General features: G+C 38.5%; 1 protein-coding gene across 1 annotated transcript in view; it reads left to right on the top strand.

Moving 5' to 3' along the window:
* Nucleotides 1-17,994, top strand: part of GRXCR1 (glutaredoxin and cysteine rich domain containing 1) — a 75,021-nt gene that overhangs the window by 29,032 nt on the left and 27,995 nt on the right. The window contains exon 2 of the mRNA XM_037530370.1: nucleotides 2,450-2,692. Within this exon, the coding sequence (XP_037386267.1) occupies nucleotides 2,450-2,692 (243 nt within the window). The remainder of the gene's footprint in view (nucleotides 1-2,449; nucleotides 2,693-17,994) is intronic.

Consider the following 17,994-nt stretch of genomic DNA (forward strand, 5'->3'; position numbering starts at 1 on the left):
GATGTGCGGGAAGGTGAGAGGATTCACCAGAGACAGAGCGGGGAACAGAACAGGCAGACTGACGAAATACACTGCTGAGGGGAGCAACGGCGTGACAGGAGAGGCCTGCCGCTCCTCACTGGCGGGCTGGGATCGAACCGGCGCTGCAGAGGCTGCGGACAGCCTCATAGCATGGCGCTCAACTGCCTGCGCTACCAGGGGAGGCCCTTCTTTCAGTCTTAAACATGCTTTCTCCCTTCGAACTCAAGATTGTTTGATTTGCCTTTCACATTCACGCTTTCTACCCAGTTAATTTTTATTTTTCTAACTCCTTCTATATCTATCCAATCTGAGTTCAAATGTCAGAAACACTTTCTCAAACTCAATAATAGGCAAAGACTGTCCTATAATGGCCTCTCCTAATATCTTTTACATTTCCTTTGTAACACTTAACAATTTCTAATTGTATTTGTTTATGTTAACTTTTTGGTTTATTTTATTATGTTAAATTATGAACTCTATGTTGTTAAGGAATTATATTATTTTTCACCATATATACCTAGTGTACCATGTTTGGCAAAGAAATTATTCTAATGACTGAGTGTATGCCTAACAGTTATTTTAAAAAGATGTAAGCTCAGTTTTCTGTCAAATCAAGCTGCCTATTGATCTCATCATGTCTCCTCAAAATGTAACATGCTTCCAGATTTCCCAGATTATCTGTTAAATAACACAGATTCTGATTCGGTGTAGATGGATGAGGTCATGACTTTGCATTTCCAAACAGTGTGTAGCCCTAGAACATAGTTACACACTAGAATCCCCGAACATGGTTACACACCAGAACACCCCAGTTCTGGTGATTCTGATTTAATTGGTATGGACTTGACATGGGCTTTGAGGATTTTTAAAACGTGTCCATTTTACTGTAATATCCAAAACTCTTTGAGAGCCTATGATTCTAGCAAAAGCTCAGCAACAGGTAAAGGGATATTTCATTACTCTTTGACAACAGCCAAATAGCCACTTGTTTGGGATCCATCTCATCATTATTTAAAAAATGCAAGACTCTTAGAGACAACAGAAAAGTGACACCAAATTGGTTGTATGAGCAGAGAGTGAGTTGATTAATGTGGCAGTAGGACGGTCCAATCTTAAACTTTCCCAGTTTTGCATGTAACCAGAGGGACAATGCATATTTACGCAAATATAATCAGAAAAAAGAGAACTTCCCTGATTTTCTAAGAACTGAAACATTATAGTGAGCTTGAGTCTTTGCTAGCCCTTAATTATAAACAAGAATAAGGGTTGTAGGTTATTGGGCCTTGGATGGTCCTCTTAGAACCAACACTCTTCTTATCTAACATAGTAACAATTCCCCTTTCTTGTCACTGCCTAATTTTTACCACTGACTTATTTTTGTGTTTTTAATCTTAAAAATTCCATGATTGTGGAATGTAAGTTTTTGCTCTGTTTAACTTAGTTTGGTACTATTACAGGGCAACCCTAAAAGGAAATGCAATGGCCTGGATGTGAGTCCTCACCCTCATGCTTAAAAACGCAGAACAAGACCCAAGGTCAAGTACACACAGAAAGGTTAATCAAAGGCTTATTTACAAGGGAAATGAAAAGAGAGGAAGCACAGAGTGTGAGAGAGATAAAGAGAGAGATTAATTGGTCAATACATCCTTCTGGTTATGCTGCCTGTTGTGGGACCCCAGGTACACCCGGAAGGCAGAAAATACCAAGTTACTTCCAGGCCATATGTCCTTCCTTTTCAGTCAAGCTTTGCTGCTTAACTCCACCATTTGTTCCCAGCATTCCCCTTTCATGAAATCTAGAATTATGACGTATCTATGGCATGATGGGAATTGTAGTTCTAGGTGCCTGGGATTTCTTTGGCATGGAGGCGGCGTGGAGTTCATAAAACATAGTAGGTGGAGTTTATTCAGGACACACTGTCTCCCCAAAAATATTGTGCTTCATGCTTACACAAATTGCTTTCATATCCTCAAAGACTATAAAATTTGGTTTATTGATAAGGAGAATTTTGAAATAATTAAATGCTAACCTTGACTATTCTGTTGCATCTTTTCCTTTGTCAGATACAGTAATTGAGCAAAGTCAACAAATTTAAGCAAAGTAATTCAACTACTGATTCTTTTTCATAAGGCATGGAATGAGACATCACAATTTTAAGATCTTGCATTATTTGATTTGCTACCAACAACAGAAAAAATAATGTCAATCAAACTAGGTCATATAAATTCTACGGGGTTGTTAATCTTTATCTTCATTACAGATGTTCTAACGGGAGAAAGACTTGTCTTAGAATTGACAAATATGGTGCTTATTCACCATTTATTGCATGCTTTTAATATATTGGATACTTGCTAAGTGTCTTAAAGTAATAATATATATATTTAAGGAGGTAATACAAACACATTACATAGCAATGTTTTCTCTGCAGCAACCATCTACTGAACTAGAATTTGACCGAGTAGTGATTTATACCACTTGCCTTCGTGTGGTTCGGACAACGTTTGAAAGATGTGAACTGGTTAGAAAGATCTTCCAAAACCATCGAGTAAAATTTGAAGAGAAAAACATAGCTCTGAATGGTGATTATGGAAAAGAATTAGATGAACGATGCCGACGAGTTTCTGAAACTCCTTCTCTCCCTGTGGTGTTCATTGACGGCCATTATCTTGGGGTAAGTACCCTGCTCAGAAAATTTTTTTGGACCCCAACCAGTGTTGATAGAAATCACTAAACCTATGTCAAAGTAACTTATTACATTACCAGGACATGTAGGATTTTTTGAGTTCAAACCAAAGGGATAGAGGCCCTAATTACTATTCCAAAAGATGCCTTGCAACAGCATGCATCTCGCAGAAGTACACTGAGAGAAAATCAGCATGAAGTTGCCTTTGTGAATAGGATGCAATTTAAAGATATTCAGTGGGTGGAGTTTATTCAGGACATACTGGCTTTTGCATTGTGAAGTTTGTCATATAGAATAAAATGATTTTTTAATGTAGTCAAGAAAAATGGAGTATTTGTAGATCTACATTTGTAAATTCTCCTACACCCCATTATTAAACACTCAGCTTCCTACCTAATGAGCCTAACATGAGAGTCCTGAAATGAAATAAATAGGAAATGGGGCATGGAGCCAGAATTTTATCTGTTTGTGGTTTAAAATTATTCTTGATTTTTTGATAATACAGCAGCGTGGGACACAAATTCAGGCTTACAGTCAGCAGAGAGACTCCCAGGGCATCAAGAAACATGCCTGCTTCATTTCTCATTGAATAATGCTATTAGCACAATTAATCTCTGTGGATCTGTGAACATACTCGATCTGTAAGGAACCCAAGGGCAGGGCTCTTGGAAATCATGCTTTGGAACTTGGAAGGAGAGAGCTGAGAGTAAGACCCTGGGGGTCAGAGGAGGGGCTGGCTACATATCAGAGAACAAAGAGCAGCTTTCAGATGGCAAATGGAAACTTGAATCTTGGCATTATTTCACAGCTGGTCTTTAAACTTCAGCTTTGGGGAGGTCAGAAAAATCCAGGGCAGGAAGAGTTCCTCTTGCTGCAAGGAAACTGTGTTGGGAGATCTTGTCCAGAAGCATAGCTGTTGGAGGTAGCTTGTCATATTATGGGAAGACAAATGCTGAGAGGCCAGATTCAATCGCTGTGGTATTAAGTCTTTCTTTAAACTTGAGTTGGGCACAGACTGCATTCTGAAGCAGAAGAACTTTCCTCTGAAGTAGTAAGCCTCTTTTGTTTTATTATAATATATAACTTTAAGTCCCAGTAAGTTACAATAATGGCAGTAATAATAATGTTTAACAATAATAACAACATCAACAATATTATATTGCACTCTCAGCTTTACTTGTGTCACCTCATTTAATCCTCAGGATACACTTAGAAACCAACCCTTCCTTTACTGGCTACTCAGTACTGGACTCAGCCTTGTTTCAAGTTCTTCCTCTGATACTTCCATGTAATACTGTGCAATTTATAAATCTTTTTGTGCACTGGTTTTCTCATTTGTAAAATGAGTCAGATAATGGAACTTATCTCATAGACTAATTGTGAGGATTTTATTTTGTATGTGATATATCCATGTGCATGTGCTCAGTTACTGTGCTGAGAACAAAGTAAGTTTTCAGTAAATATTAACAATCAGTTATTCTTGTTTTGCAGGAGAGAATATTAATTTCTTTGCTTCAAGTCACATAGTTGGCTAGGTGGCAGAGCCAGCCAGATTCAAAGGTTGTTCTGTCAACACTCCAAACACTTGCCCTGTAACACATCACCTCCAGGAAAGGGACCTTTGATTGTTTGCTGATATATACTTGGTAGTAAGAACAAAGATTGTTACAAAGCGCTCAACATGGATGTATGAATTATGCTCTACTTGCAAATTCTTTCCTTCTTTCCCTAAGGCATTTCCCATAAGGAAAGAATCTGATAAACTCATTTACATTAGGGAGAAAATCACTGATGAAGGTGGGCATTTGCCTTTTAATCAGGAAAAATTCTTCTGATAATATAAGATATTTATGATTATGGAATTTTTAATTATGGATATTTAAGATTATGAAATTTTAATTTTTATGAAATTGCACCTGTGTATACAGGTGTCATGTCCCTCCACCCTGCTCATGGCCCCACCTGATACACTGCTCCTGACCATGCTGGTTATCTTCCCAGTTCTGAGACACTCTAACAGGTAATGGAGGGAGTGTGCATGAGACCAAGGATGTAGGACACAGATTTCTTTCTTCGTTGTTTTTAATCTGTGATCACTTTATTCATACATAGCCACCTAGATAAGAAAGGATCATACAGGTGTTACTGTTTTGTTTCTTGAAATTTAAAGCTAATCCCTAAACCTGGAAAGAGGCTGGAAATTAAATTTTTTTCCTCAAAAAGAGAATTGCAATACTTCTAGCTCTCTATAATTCAAAATAGAGGTAAACACTCCAGAACAACTTAAATAGCAAATTGCCCTCCTTCTACAATAGTCTTTGATTTATAGTCCAGTATGCAGTTTAAATGGGATGCATTGCTTAAATGGTAGCGCTTTCCCTACAGTATTTAAACATCTGAAATGGAAGGATGCCCTCTGCTGGGTTTTGGCACGTGGTGAAACATAATTTTTAGGGAGGGAAAAGAAGTTGATGTTGGTCATTTCCTTAACATCTGTGATGTTTTAAACAGTCAGATGAAACGATTTGATTTTGTTTAAATTGAAATGGAGAAAAATTAGAATGAGTCTATCATCTGTGCAAAGCAGCTTTCTTTAAGGAAAGGAAGATAGAAAGAATCTGAGAGGGTCATAAAATCAGGTAGACAGACAGAAAGACACAGAGAGGGGGCTGCAGCAGAAAATAGGAAGGGTGAGAGCAGAAGAACATTTTTGAAACTCCCTTATTTTCCTGGCATCATTCCCTTCCTATCCAGGGTGGGTTGTGCCAAAGGACTTCTGCTGTCTTTGTTGAAGAGAAGATAACATTGTTCAATAGGCAAGACTGGAAGAATTGGAAAGGACGCTAATTTTTTTCCCCCAATGACTCTCTTTTTCAGCCAAACTAAAAGTTGAAGATGTAAGCAATGAAGCAGACAAAGGAAAGAAATTATAAAATGAACCTACATGGTCCTAGAATGCTCCAATGAAGTTGGTATAGGGAAAGGGCAAGGTTGGCTTGGAATTTGTCTTATTGTTTTAAGAAAAACTTTCTTTACACAAAAAAGATTGTGTTTCAATAGTTTGGACATAAATTATTTTGGAAATTCCAGCAGAAAGTAGCTGACAAATAGTGCCATGATTTTGGACAAACTAGTAGAAATCCACAATACCCTCAGGGGACCAAGCTATAAATTACATAGAACGACCTTATGGCATCTCTGGTAACAGAGACAGAGGTCTATTAATCTAGATAGATCTCTCTTTTTTTCTAAAGATTTATTTATTTATTTATACAAGCACTGGGTATAGTCAGAAGCACAGGAGGGTGAGAAAATTCACCAGAGCCAGAGCGGGGAGCAGAGCAGGCAGACCGAAGAAGTACACTGCTGAGGGGAGCAGCGGGCGTGGCAGGAGAGGTCTGCGCGCCATGTGGGACCCTCGCCAGTGGCTGAGGATTGAACCAGCGCTGCAGAGGCTGCGGGCAGCTTCACAACCCAGCGCTCAACCACTGAGCCACCTGGGAGGCCCGAACCCTACTTTTTTTTAAAGTCTGATTTGGCAATAAATATATCCAGTGTTTAATCTTCAAGCTTCCTTATTGAAAGTCATAAAGTGTTTGTTCCTGACTTGTTCACTTTACTTCAGAAAGTACAGGGACAAAGAAGTTTGAAATTTAAACCTTAAGTCGGGCTCTTGAAATTTAAATTAAGCAATATTTTCCTGTAATTACCTCTTGTTTTTTTTTTTTTTTCTTAGACACTGAGTGCAGTTTTTAATAGCAACAGCAATAATGACAATAATAATAAAAGCTTAGTTTAATGATATATTCTGATAAGACTTTACCATGCATTAGTTATCTCTTGAACAATTTAGAATAATATTGTGAATAGTACTATCATCATCTCTCTCAACATAAATTTTGTATCTGAAGAAAAGTTTATAGAACAAACTGTTTAAATACTTTCAGATCTCTAGTGGCATAGCCAGGATACAAACTTAGGTGTGCCTGACTCTAGAGCTTGAACTCTTTAGAACAGAGGTTACGACGTCCCTTAACCCTCATTTCTAACGGCTTCCAGTTCCGCTCCTGGGGGCATAGCCATATTCTGTATTGCTTCATCACTTGATACCACTCTATGTTCAAGATCTTGAACTTAGAAATGTCTTTTTTTAGCCATAATTTCCTGAACTTTGATCTCTCTCTCTTGTCTCTCTATTACACTTACTCTATCATTATTGGTGCTATACATTCCACTTTTCCATTTCTCTCGGTTTATGTTGTAATTTTAGTTTCACATGTTTCCCTGCTTTACTGTACTTACAATATAATAATATCCAGTATGTTATTTCTTGTGGAACAAACCTTCTTAACTTTCTAAGTTTTTGTTAGCGCCCCATCCTATGTCATTCCCTCCATCTGCTTGGAGAAGGAAATTATTGGAGAAAATCTCAAAGTCATAACAAAGAAATTGTAACAAAATTGTATTATCAGTATTATCTAGCTCATTAATAATACTCCTAATTACATCTTGAGGATTTTCTATTAAGATCCGTGTAATAGATTTGGATTGATTTTAGTTCATCTACTTACAACAATGCAAATTAAAATGGTCCCTTCATACTTATAACTAAAGTTCATATACTATAAATGTTGACAGTTTTCTCCATGGTCCCTTTAACTCTCATTCTTATCTCATGGTTTTTGGAATTCCACTCCTAATTATTCTATCTGGGACACATCCTAATCTTTAAATCCAGCAACCAAAGCTAGATCCAATATGCTCCATGATTATCTGTTTCAAGAGAATCTCTAATCTCTCATAATGGAGACTAGATTTACTTTAAGCTTTAATATCATATAATTGATCATATTAAATGTGAGGCTACTTAAGTATTCATGTAACTTTAATGTGAACTTCTCAAGAGAAACTCCTTATACATATGGTTTTTAGATCCATTTACCAGTTTCCAAGATCTCTATCCCATGAATGTATTGTTACTTGGTAATAATGAAGACCACAAGGAAATAAAATCTTTCTGTGAAATATAGTCAGTGATTTTTGATGACTGCAGCTCCCTGCAAGCAGTTCAATTCTGGCACTAGTATCAGTCCTTAGATCACTAAGCAAATAATCTATCAAATGTCTCAAACTTCCATTTCCAAAGAAATATGGCCATGCCCTGGAAGAAACCGTAATCAAAGTTTAGATTCTATGATGAAAGTAGCTGTACCAGTTAGCTTTTACATAATTAACTGCCCCAAAACTTTGTGGCTTAAAAAAACATTTATTTTGTAGATTACAATGTTGGCTGAGCTGGTCTGTATTTTGTGGTCAGCTGGTGGTCTGGCTCGAACAGGGTGGTGTAGGATAATCTCAGTTACATATCTGGAAATGGACTCCTAAGATTTTCCCCTATCTAGCAGACAAGTTGAAGCATATTAAAAGGCATTAGTAGTGTTCCTAGCAGTGAAAGAGGGCACACCCTAATACGTAAGCCTATATCAAGCCTCTGCTGCTCTGTTTTTATACCGTTAACTAGAGCAGGTCAGGTGGTCAAGTTCAGATTCAAAATGGAGACAACAGATTCCACCTATTGAAGGGAGAACCACTAATGTCACATTGCTGAGTGACGTACATGCAGTGAAGCATGGACAAACTGATGGCAATTCCTGCAACTAATTACTAAGGTGCAGAATTTGACATCATATAATCCTAGATTTTTGCTGGAGTCAAGTGTGCTCGCTGACATTTTCATGTTGGAGAATTGCACAGTTTTGTTTAACTAAAGCCAGCTAACTATGGTTTAATGCTCCATGTTTCCATAAAATTTGTGGAACAGTTTTGCTTTCAAAGCACAATTGTGTGGAAATAAATCAAAGTACTACATCTCCAAATTCCCAGTAACAAATCATCTTGTTCTTTCAGTCACCCTACAGCATCACCAGCAACACTTCGTGATGTGCTTGATCAATTGACCTTTACCTTCAGCTTCACCGATTTGTTTGCTGTCATCTTCTTACAGAAGAAATGCAGAATTGCTATGATCATAATTTCATCTCATATGCTGATGCATCCATTAATTCAATGACATGCAAAGTCATATAGTAGTAAGTGCCTTAAAAGCTGCATGTACACAATTCAACTTTCACCCCAAGGATGTTGAGTCAGTTTAAGAGAGAGAAATTTTTGAGACATGCAGGCAATAAATATCCTTAAATTATAGGCCCAAGGAAGAGCTTTACCCTTGTAGTATTTCCTTAATATATATCTTGGCTTCATCACCTCACAAGTTTAAATCCATTGTCCTATTTGCCCAAGACATTAACATTTTTGGTTTTGCCTGCTGTAATTCTCTGTATGCCAGGATACTAGTAAAGTGTCTGGTAGGTCCATTGCTTGATAATTTGTACAATATATTAAAACCTGAGTGTTAAATTTGATGCTTTGGATCTGGGCACTATAAAAAAATAAAACAGTTGTGTTTGTTTGTGATTTGGCCACAAGTTAAAACAGGGCACAGAACAAATTGATTCCAGGAGCCAATTTCCCTCTATCTTGACTTAGATGTAAATTGTTAACTATCCTCAATCTGAAAAGAAAGACTCAGAATGAAAATATATTTGTGTATAATCAGAATTTTCTTATCTGTAGTTAAAGTCAGAAGCTAGCATTTAATATCTTCTTTTATCTTACAAAATGCATAAAAATAAATTAATGTACCATTTTTCAAGGTGAGAATCCATAGAAATTTTAATAAGCATCAGCTTCTAATAAACCTTGAAACCAGTGTTCCAGAAAAGGAAAACTTTGTTTGGTAAATGACCTTTATCTTTGTTCTTATGAACAGAAAGACTTAGTCTCCTCTCAACCACCAGAGGGCTCTCACAATATAAGAAAATAAATATAGGAGAGTAAAAGTGAAAGTAGAAGAAATCACTTGTAACACACCTTTCTTTAGAGTTCAATTAAAAGTAAATGTCTTAAAGATGTGGATTATAAACAAGTTTCCAATCCAGACTTCCTTTTAGGATAAGAAAAAAACTAAGTAGTACAATTTTAAATTGACTATTCAAATCATAAAATAAATATAATAAATATCTTACTATTTGGGGGCCTAATCCTGAACCAAACATTTGTATCATTCATTTATATTTTAACTGGAAAACAATAAAAGGAAAGTACATATATTTTTTTCTGAGACTTTTTTGGCACTTAAGTCATATTTTTCTGTAAATATCTATTATGTTATCATGATATTAAATACATATAGAAAATCTCCACTGAGCAAACATTACACATAGGTATTTAACAAAGCAAATAGCTCCTGGGCCAGCTGCAGCCTTCCTTATGCTCAGGTAGGTTTAGGGCACATTGTCTTGTGCTTTTGTTTTGTTCTTAATTACTCTTTGGACCCCCACTTTAGTGGAGCTCAGCCCAAGATGCATCTCTCTCCAAAAACAAAAATTAAGCTAAAGTCTTGACTGTATGTTTGGTCCTGATGATGTTTATTCTCTGGATTAGATTCAAAGAACAAATAGAATGTGTAAAAATGAAGAAAACCACCTGTCTAGCAATGCATGGTGAGATGCTGACAGGCCGGGCTCATTGCAAACTTCCTCTCTAGGTGTCACCTGGTCAGCCTTGCAGGAAATCAACAAGGCTTAGTGGCCCTGAGTCTGTGCTTATCTCTGTTGTGGATTTCAGCATCTCTTTCTGACTCAATAGTCCCAGGAGGAGGCTAGATTGGAATTAGCAATTTTCAAATTGTTTTCAGTGGTGGCCTAGAAATTTTTTTGACCTTTCCTTAGAGGATATCGGATGGGTAGTGTATGCAGGAGGGATTTCAAGTTCTTCTCTGAATGCTAAACTGTACCCTCCCATCCACATAGTTTATAGTAGTCACAGATGGTTTCCCTTGAAGATTTAAAATAAATAAAAACCTTCAATTGAAAGGAAACACAGAAACAAATACCTGCAATTCTTTTCAAAATTTTATATTATTTGAATTTCTCTGGAACTTGGAGGAATGATCTGCAATTAGATGGGATGGGTTTGGAAATGTTTCTTTGCACAGCCTCCAGGCTATCATAAAAGTAGTTGCCCTGGGAAGCCTAGGAAGAACAAAGTGAACTGTTGTTTAGCAAATATTGAGTGCCCTCTGTGTACAAGGCACTGTGTGATATCCTAGAGATATAGTCTTTACTATCTAGATTCAAAATTTAAAGGATGTGTGGACTCAGTGTGGAAACATATGGCGTGGCTTTAAGTGAGTTGTGCTAAGTGCCCTATTAATAGTAAAATGAAGTTTGAAAGAAAAGAAAATAAGGCATATTTCAATCAAGATAAAGAAGAGGTAATATATGAGCTGAACTATGCAAAATAAGTAAGAGTTCAATAGGAAGTGGAGGGAATGTGCCTTAATTCTATGCCTTATGTGTTCTTAGCATAAGTGATTTCTAGAGAGAAATCTAGTGCTTTGCCTTACTTGTGAAAATCCTTGATTCTTTCTAATGAGTTAAGATTCAATTTAGTTCTGAGAAAGATCTAGGTGTTAGAATGCATGATAAAAAAACTCAGTGGTGTACAAGCATTTTCTGTAGGAATTGCAGATTAGCTAAGATTTTTATAAAATATTAGCAACTAAGAAAAAAGTGTTTATGAGCTTTCTCTGACATACAACTTAGTTTCATGCTGATTGTATCCAGTTTCCTTGTTATGTGCCTTTTATTGTGGCTGCCAAATCAAAAGTCCCAGGGCTTGAGAGCCCATGGAGAGCAGGGGGTCTTAGTTCTTCTCACTGGGATCCTCAGGTGTTGTGTGGAGTGTCCAGTGATCTGGAAGTTACCATAACCTGAGCTTTAGTGTTGGTTTTCCTGTGAGAGAGACAGGAGAGCTTAAACATGTAGCAAAGGGCATGAGAAGGTGGTTTGAAGGACCCATGTGTGGGAGAGTGGTATCTTAGCTGTGGGGATGTTTGCTGAGAATTCTACTTCTGCTGTGTTTTGTCTCTAGGGAGAAAAGGGTAAGACCTACATTTTCAGATTTTTACAAGTTAAAATGTGAAATAAATCAATTCCATTCTGTCACTGACTGAGAGCACTGATGCAGAATGACACCAAATCTCAGTCATTTCTCAGGCAAAGGATATAATAAAAAGAACAATGTGAGTTTTCCTGAAGACTGCTAAATCCAGTCTGCTCTTTCATGGTGGACAGTGTGAAACACAGGCTAAAGTGGGATTTTTCACATTCAATATTTTTTCAAGGTCACTGTCCCCCTCAGGGTTCAAAAGCATCCATTTAAAAATGCATTACAATTAATACTATAATAAATTATTAGAAAACTGAGATTGAAAATTGAATGTTCAGTTTTATTTGTATAAAAAAGACTTGGTGGAGGGGGCGGAGCAACATGGCGGCGAGGAGACGCTGCGAGTAAGATCTCCCATTAAAAAAAGTGAATAGGGAGGAAAAGCGGCAGGTCCCAGTGAGAACTGGGACACGGAAGATAAACAGGTGACGCCAGCGAACTGCCCGAAGAAGAAAGTGGCCATAAAAGAGGACTAGAAGGGAGGGAAGCGCAGAACCCTGCTCCCCTCCCCCGCCCACAGAGGCGGCACTCTCCGACCAGCGGAGAGGAGGAAACAACAAACCAAAACAACCAACAAGAACAAACGACGCAGCAAGCGGGACTGTGAGCGGAAAGGAACTATTGCAGCCACCACACCCCGTGAACGGGAGCTGAGGCGAACCCTGCAGGATCCGCCGCGGCGGTGAGCGAACGGCTCCGGGCGCCATTAGAGAAGAACAAAGACCCCGGGAGACGCGCACACAGCCCGGACTGCCGGTAAGCCTGCGCGGGAAACGCGGCGCGCCTGGCGCGCTTGAAAAGCAAGTGCAGACCGGGATCGCGGCTGCCCAGGTCCCGCGCCTGCGACCTAGGCTTGCGGGGAGACGACCTAGGCTTGCGGGGAGACGCACGGAGGTCCTCACTGAGGTGAAGGTCCCTCCCTGAGTAAGCAGGAACCAGGCGCCCAGGCACGGGAGCCGGGTGCAAAAGGCGCCATTCCCGCACCACTGAACTGGGCTACAGCCCGCGTCCTGGACCTGAGGGCTTTGAACTGAGACCCGGGGCACGAAAATTCGGGGCGTGGTTTCTCCACGACGGTGGGGCACAAGGCAGACACAGCACCCCAAAGCTGTTGAGGTGTACCCTACCATTCCCGCTCTGTTCTCTGTCCCACGGGGTGGGGGGAGGCGAAAAACAGCCCCCCAAGGACAATAGGAGAGATCTCTGGCGCCACCTAGCGACCAGGAAAAAAAAAAGTCACTAACACCCTATAAAACAGGACATTTCTTAAGTCTGCTTGAAAAGGGCAGAAGGTTTCTGGAGGACCCAGTGGCCAGCCGGGAAGTTATTCCACGCCAGGCCCCTTCCGACCAGCAGTCTGAGCCCACAGAGGGAGCAGGCACCCACGTCCGGGGCAGACCGGGTGCGCAGAAGAGTGTGCCTGAAACCGGAGGCGCAGGGACTGCATCCCGCTTCGCCATTTGAGAACAGGGACATTTCTTCAGTAAAAACTGCCTAAAACCAGCAGAAAGCTCCCCCAGAAGACAGAGATGGCTCCTGGAAGAGCCAGAGGGGAGCGGAGAAGTTCACCCAAGATGTCAGTCAGTCCGAGCAACACAGTGTCCCAACGCATACGACAAATTAGAAAACAGACAGTAGGGAGTAGAAGAACCACACGCAACCTAAAAACTCCTCAGGAAAGAAGCACACCACAAAAAGAAAACCACTCCCCAGATTGCAACGACAGCAACTTGGAAGAACTTCTGAGCCTTCCAGAAAGAGAATTTAAAATTGCCATGATTAAAAAAGTGATAGATCAGAAGAAGGAAATTGAGTCCCTAAAGAGGGAAGTAAGAGAAATGCAGGAGATCAAAGAATTAATGGAGGAACTAAAGAACTCTGGGAAAAGCAATGAAAGCAGAATAGATGAAATGGAAGAACGAATAAGTAATCTTGAAGACACAGAAATAAAAGAACCAAAACAGAAAAGGAAAGAGAAGTACGAAGGAAAAAGAATGAAGAAAGACTTCGGGAACTATCTGACTCCATGAGGAAAGGAAATATAAGAGTTATAGGAATTCCAGAAGGAGAGGAGAGAGATGTAGGAACAGAGAAAATATTCATGGATATAATTGAAGAGAACTTCCCAAATGAGAAGAAGGAGCTGAAAATTGATATACAAGAAGCAAGAAGAACACCAAACTTCCACGACAAAAGGAAAAACACAGCAAGACACATAATAGTAAAGCTCCCAAGAATCCAGGACAAGGAAAAAATAATGAAGCTGACAAGAGGGAAGAAACAGATAACATTCAAAGGAAAACCAATCAGGCTGACATCAGACTTCTCTGAAGAAACACTACGGGCAAGGAGAGAGTGGAGGGACATAGTCAACAGACTCCAAGAAAACAGATGCCAACCAAGAATACTCTATCCCGCAAAGCTCTCTTTCCTCCATGAAGAAAGAATATGGACCTTCCCAGACAAAGAGAAACTCCGGAATTTCATTGCGACTAAACCCCACTCCAAAAAATACTACAAGGAATCCTAAAGCCAGAACCTCAGAGGGACGAATAACAACGAAAGAAGACCAAAAAAAAAAAAAGTTATTAAAAGAATAAATAAATAAAATCAAAGGAAAGACAAACATAATGGCAAATACAGATGCTAACATAGCAATATTAACTCTAAATGTAAATGGACTAAACTCTTCAATAAAAAGACACAGAGTTGCAGCCTGGATTAAGAAACAAAACCCAACCTTTTGCTGTCTCCAGGAAACACATTTAGCTACAAAAGATAAAAATAGGCTCAAAGTCAAAGGATGGAAAACAATCCTACAAGCAAATGGGCCAAAAAAGAAAGCAGGAACAGTTATACTTATATCAGATAAAACAGACTTCAAACTCAAAAAAATAAAAAGAGACCCCAATGGTCACTACATTATGATTAAGGGGACAATACTTCAAGAAGAAATAACACTCATTAACATATACTCACCAAACGAAAGAGCACCAAAATATATCAGACAACTGTTGTCCTCTCTGAAAACAGACATCAGAGAAAACACATATGTAGTGGGAGACTTCAACACACCACTATCAACAATGGATAGATCAACAAGACAAAAAATAAGTAAAGAAACTAAAGCTCTAAATAAGGACCTAGAGCATTTGGGCTTAACAGACATCTATAGAACACTAAACCCAAAAAAAACGGAGTACACATTTTTCTCAAGCGCACACGGATCATTCTCCAGGATCGATCACATACTGGGGCACAAGACAAACATCAACAGATACACCAAGATTGAAATCATACCACCATCTTTTCTGACCACGAAGGCATCAAACTAGAAATAAATCATAAAAAGAAGGCAAGGAACTATCCTACCTCATGGAGATTAAAAGCCACACTACTGGAAGACCACTGGACTAACGAGGAGATCAAAGAAGAAATTAAAAAATTCTTTGAATTGAATGACAAGGAGGACACCAATATCCTAAATGTATGGGATGCAGCAAAAGCAGTAATAAGAGGAAAATATATAGCAATAGAAGCTCACATCAAAAAACAAGAAAGAACTCAAAGAAACAACCTAATCTCGAAGCTCAAAGATCTAGAAAAAGAACAACAAAAAAACCCCAGAACCAGTAGAAGAAAAGAAATAATAAAAACCAAAGCAGAAATAAATGAAATTGAAACTAAAAAAACAATCCAAAAGATCAATGAAACCAAGAGCTGGTTCTTTGAAAAAATAAATAAAATAGACAAACCCCTAGCCAGGCTCACAAAGGAAAAAAGGGAGAAAGCACAAATACACAGAATCATAAATGAAAGAGGAGAAATCACAACGGACACAGCAGAAATCAAAAGAATAATCAGTAACTACTATGAACAGTTATATGGAAACAAGTTCAACAATCTAGAGGAGATGGACAAATTCCTACAACTCTACAATCACCCAAAGCTAGATAAAGAAGAAATAGAACACCTAAACAGACCAATTACAAGCAGCGAAATTGAAATGGTAATTAAAAACCTCCCCAAAAAAAAAAGCCCAGGACCTGATGGATTTACAAATGAATTCTACCAAACATTCAGAGACGAATTAGTGCCTATCCTTCACAAACTCTTCCAAAAAATTGAGAAGGAAGGGACAATACCAAACACGTTCTATGAAGCCAATATTACACTAATACCAAAACCGAATAAGGACAACACAAAAAAGGAAAACTATAGGCCAATCTCCCTAATGAACACTGATGCAAAAATCCTCAATAAAATTTTAGCTATCAGAATCCAACAATGTATCCATAAGATAATTCACCACGACCAAGTTGGATTCATTCCAGGGGCACAAGGATGGTTTAACATCCGAAAATCAATCAACGTTATCCAACACATCAACAAAAAGAAATATAAAAACCATATGATAATATCAATAGATGCTGAGAAAGCTTTCGACAAAGTGCAACACCCATTCATGATAAAAGCCCTTGAAATTCTTGGGATACAAGGAACATACCTCAACATCATAAAGGCCATCTATGACAAGCCAACAGCCAGTATCATTCTCAATGGTGAAAAGCTGAAAGCAATTCCATTTAGATCTGGAACAAGACAAGGATGTCCACTCTCACCACTGCTTTTCAATATAATACTGGAAGTCCTAGCCAGAGCAATAAGACAAGAGAAAGACATCCAAGGAATCCAAATAGGAAAAGAAGAAGTCAAACTATCACTATTTGCAGATGATATGATAATATACATAGAGAACCCCAAAATCTCCACAGAAAAACTAATTCAACTCATCAATCAATTCAGTAAAGTGGCAGGATACAAAATCAACACGCAAAAGTCAGTAGCCTTCCTATACACAAACAATAAATCTGAAGAAGAAGAAAAAAAAACCACCCCTTTTATTATCGAAACAAAAAAAATCAAATATTTGGGAATAAATCTAACAAAAGAGGTAAAGGACCTATACAAAGAAAACTATAAAACACTGTTAAAAGAAATAGAAGAAGACACAAAGAAATGGAAAGACATCCCCTGCTCATGGATTGGAAGAATAAACATTATTAAAATGGCCATCCTACCAAAAGCAATATACAGATTCAATGCTATTCCAATCAAAATCTCAATGGCATTCTTCAAAGAAATAGAACAATTATTGATGAAATTCATATGGAATCACCAAAACCCCGAATAGCCAAAGCTCTACTGAAAAAAAAAGAAGGAAATGGAGGCATCACACTCCCAGACTTCAAACTATACTACAAAGCCATAATCATCAAAACTGCATGGTATTGGAACAAGAACAGACATACAGACCAATGGAATCGAATAGAAAATCCAGAAATAAACCCACAGATTTATGGTCAACTAATCTTTGACAAAGGAGCAAAGACTATGCATTGGAGCAAAGAAAGTTTGTTCAATAAATGGTGCTGGGAAAACTGGGTCGCTACATGCAAAAGAATGAAGCTTGACCACTACCTCACACCATACACAAAAATCAACTCAAAATGGATTAAAGAACTAGACATAAGACCTGAAACCATAAAATACATAGAAGGAAATATAGGCGAAACACTACGGGATTTGCACGTCAAAGACATCTTTACAGACACATCACCCAAAGCAGTGATAGTGAAGAGAAAGATAAACAGCTGGGACTACATCAAATTAAAGAGCTTCTGCACAGCAAAAGAGACAATAACAAAAACAAAGAGAAACCCCACCAACTGGGAGAACATTTTTGCACCCAACACTAATGATAAAGGACTGATCACAAAAATCTGCAAAGAGCTGATGAGACTCAGCAACAACAAAGAAAATAATCCAGTCAAAAAATGGGCAGAAGAGCTAAAAAGAAACTTCTCTGAAGAGGAAATGAAAATGGCCAACAGACATATGAAAAAATGTTCAACATCACTTGTAATCAGGGAAATGCAAATCAAAACTACCATGAGATACCATCTCACACCAGTGAGAATGGCACATATTAAAAAAACTAGCAACAACAAATGTTGGCGAGGATGTGGAGAAAAAGGAACTCTTGTGCACTGCTGGTGGGAGTGCAAACTGGTCCAACCACTATGGAGAGCTGTGTGGAGATTTCTGGACCTACTAAACATAGAGCTTCCATATGATCCAGCAATTCCACTCCTAGGTATTTACCCAAAGGACACAGAAACATCAATTCCAAAGAGCACCTGCACTCCTATGTTTAT

Source organism: Talpa occidentalis, unplaced genomic scaffold (genome assembly GCF_014898055.3).
Source record: "Talpa occidentalis isolate TD23 unplaced genomic scaffold, MPIMG_talOcc4v2.1 talOcc4.6, whole genome shotgun sequence".
In the NCBI taxonomy this organism is placed as follows: domain Eukaryota; kingdom Metazoa; phylum Chordata; class Mammalia; order Eulipotyphla; family Talpidae; genus Talpa; species Talpa occidentalis.